The sequence below is a fragment of the Cyprinodon variegatus genome, unplaced genomic scaffold (assembly GCF_000732505.1).
Source record: "Cyprinodon variegatus isolate N-32 unplaced genomic scaffold, C_variegatus-1.0 Scaffold295, whole genome shotgun sequence".
NCBI classification, from domain to species: Eukaryota; Metazoa; Chordata; class Actinopteri; order Cyprinodontiformes; family Cyprinodontidae; genus Cyprinodon; species Cyprinodon variegatus.
This window is the reverse complement of record NW_015150748.1, coordinates 232,533-234,312: the sequence shown is the minus strand read 5'-3', so window position 1 is coordinate 234,312 and position 1,780 is coordinate 232,533. Positions and strand designations below refer to the sequence as shown.

At 39.7% G+C, this 1,780-nt stretch overlaps 1 protein-coding gene across 4 annotated transcripts in view; it reads left to right on the top strand.

Annotated features, from left to right (window-relative positions):
• Nucleotides 1-187: 187 nt before the first annotated feature.
• The window catches only part of epha3 (EPH receptor A3), a 124,551-nt gene continuing 122,958 nt past the window's right edge, over nucleotides 188-1,780 (top strand). For 2 of the 4 annotated variants that reach the window (XM_015383828.1, XM_015383826.1), the window contains exon 1: nucleotides 188-346. In XM_015383828.1, the coding sequence (XP_015239314.1) occupies nucleotides 256-346 (91 nt within the window). In that variant the 5' untranslated portion in view covers nucleotides 188-255. The remainder of the gene's footprint in view (nucleotides 347-1,780) is intronic. The other 2 variants (XM_015383827.1, XM_015383825.1) reach the window with 2 other exon arrangements.

Below are 1,780 nucleotides of genomic sequence, written 5' to 3'. Positions count from 1 at the left end.
TATATATATATATATATATATATAAACACTATAGCCAAAATAAGCTTGACAAATAACTTAAAACGTTGGTGGGTCTGCGATTGAGATTCATAACTTGATTCATGTTTGATAGTCGGCCTGACTCTGTAGGACCCTGCGGAAAACTGCTCCAGCTGAAGGGGAACGGAGCAGGAGAGGGGGGAAAGCTGAGTGGAGAGAAGACGTTCCCAGACCAGTCAGTGGCTTCATGGAGTTCTGTACCTCTGATCCGCCGCCATGGATTGCAATCCGCGATCACTCATTTTCATTTTACACCTTATGTCCTGCGTTCTCCCTGCTTTCCTCATAATCTATCCTCCAAATGAAGGTAAGGCAACTAAGCGGACATGCGTTTCAATGAGAGCGCTCTCTCCTTCTCTGTGTTGGTTTCCCTGTCAGTCAGCGTGTGTCCATGTGTGTGCGTGTGCGTGCGTGTGTTTGAATGGTGCGCTTCACTCAGCGGTGATCATAGCGTGCCATGCGTCCGCCGCGGATCACTGTTCAAATAACTGCAACAACAATAGGAAGATGATCCAAAGCGCACGGAGTTGACAGTGTGGCATCACAGACACAATAGATCATTTAACCGGCAAAGAGAGGAGAACGTTCAAACTAATGTCTTAACAGGAGAGGCATGAAAGCCAGATGTAAAACAATTATTAGATCTTTTTTTAAATCACTATGAATTTAAGGTCAGTGTTAGAAAAGCCGCGCGCACTGGGAGCTGTTGCGGAGATATAAGGGAACTCCTCATGTTAAACTGTCGGTTATAGTCTAACAAAAATCCTTTTGGGGTAGACGCCCAGTTACTGGGTAACTGTGAGCCCAACTCATTTTAGGGCAAGAGGACGAGCAAAGTCGCAGTGTGCGTAAAAAACGCACGTTTTTTCCTCTCTTTTTACTTTTTCTCTTTTGAACCCAAATAGTTTTGACCCAGTAAATACTTGTCAGCTGTTGTGGAAATGTTTACCATCACGGTTAAGAAGATTGGCTATAATTTTTAAATTGCATTTGATTTTTCACTTTGAATCAAAATTGTTAAAGAGGCTCAGCTGTTATGTTCAGTAAGAGTTAAGACGACTTTTACGCTCGTTATAACGCAGCTCTTAAGTTCTCACTGCTACTTTTTCAAATATATGAAAAGATCACCATGAGTCTAAGTAAAGGTATTAAAATTATTACCAACAATCCTTAGATTTTTTACAAGTTTTGTTATGTTCTTGAAAAAGTGGATACATTTTAAAAATGCACTATAATGTGTCTTCGGTGTCTGTCAGTGCACAGCCAAGTCACAACACAAGGCAGAAAACCTGAAATGGAATAACTTCGGTGAATAACAGCTTATGAACGCAGTGATTTGATGTAGCCTATTCTTTGTTCAGTTGGTCGAGGATATTCCTATAGGTCTCAGATGGGTTCAGATGGCTGAACCTTTCATAAAATTGATGAAATGAGAATTAATTAGATAGAAGGACATAAACTACAGACATTAGAGATCTGGGGGGGAAAAAAATCTCCTCTGAAAACGGAATTACATGGCAAGTTCAGGACCTATAGGCCACACACTGATGATCCTGTTTAAGACTTTCCAAAGTGAATGAATTCTGAATTTTCTTACCAAGACTTGCATTGTGTCATCTCATGAACTCAGTTAAGTTTGTAATACAGAGGAGTCATAAGCAGAAAAGGCTCTCTCTTTTTTTTCTGTTATGGACGCAAGAGTATATATATATATATATATATATATATATATATATATATA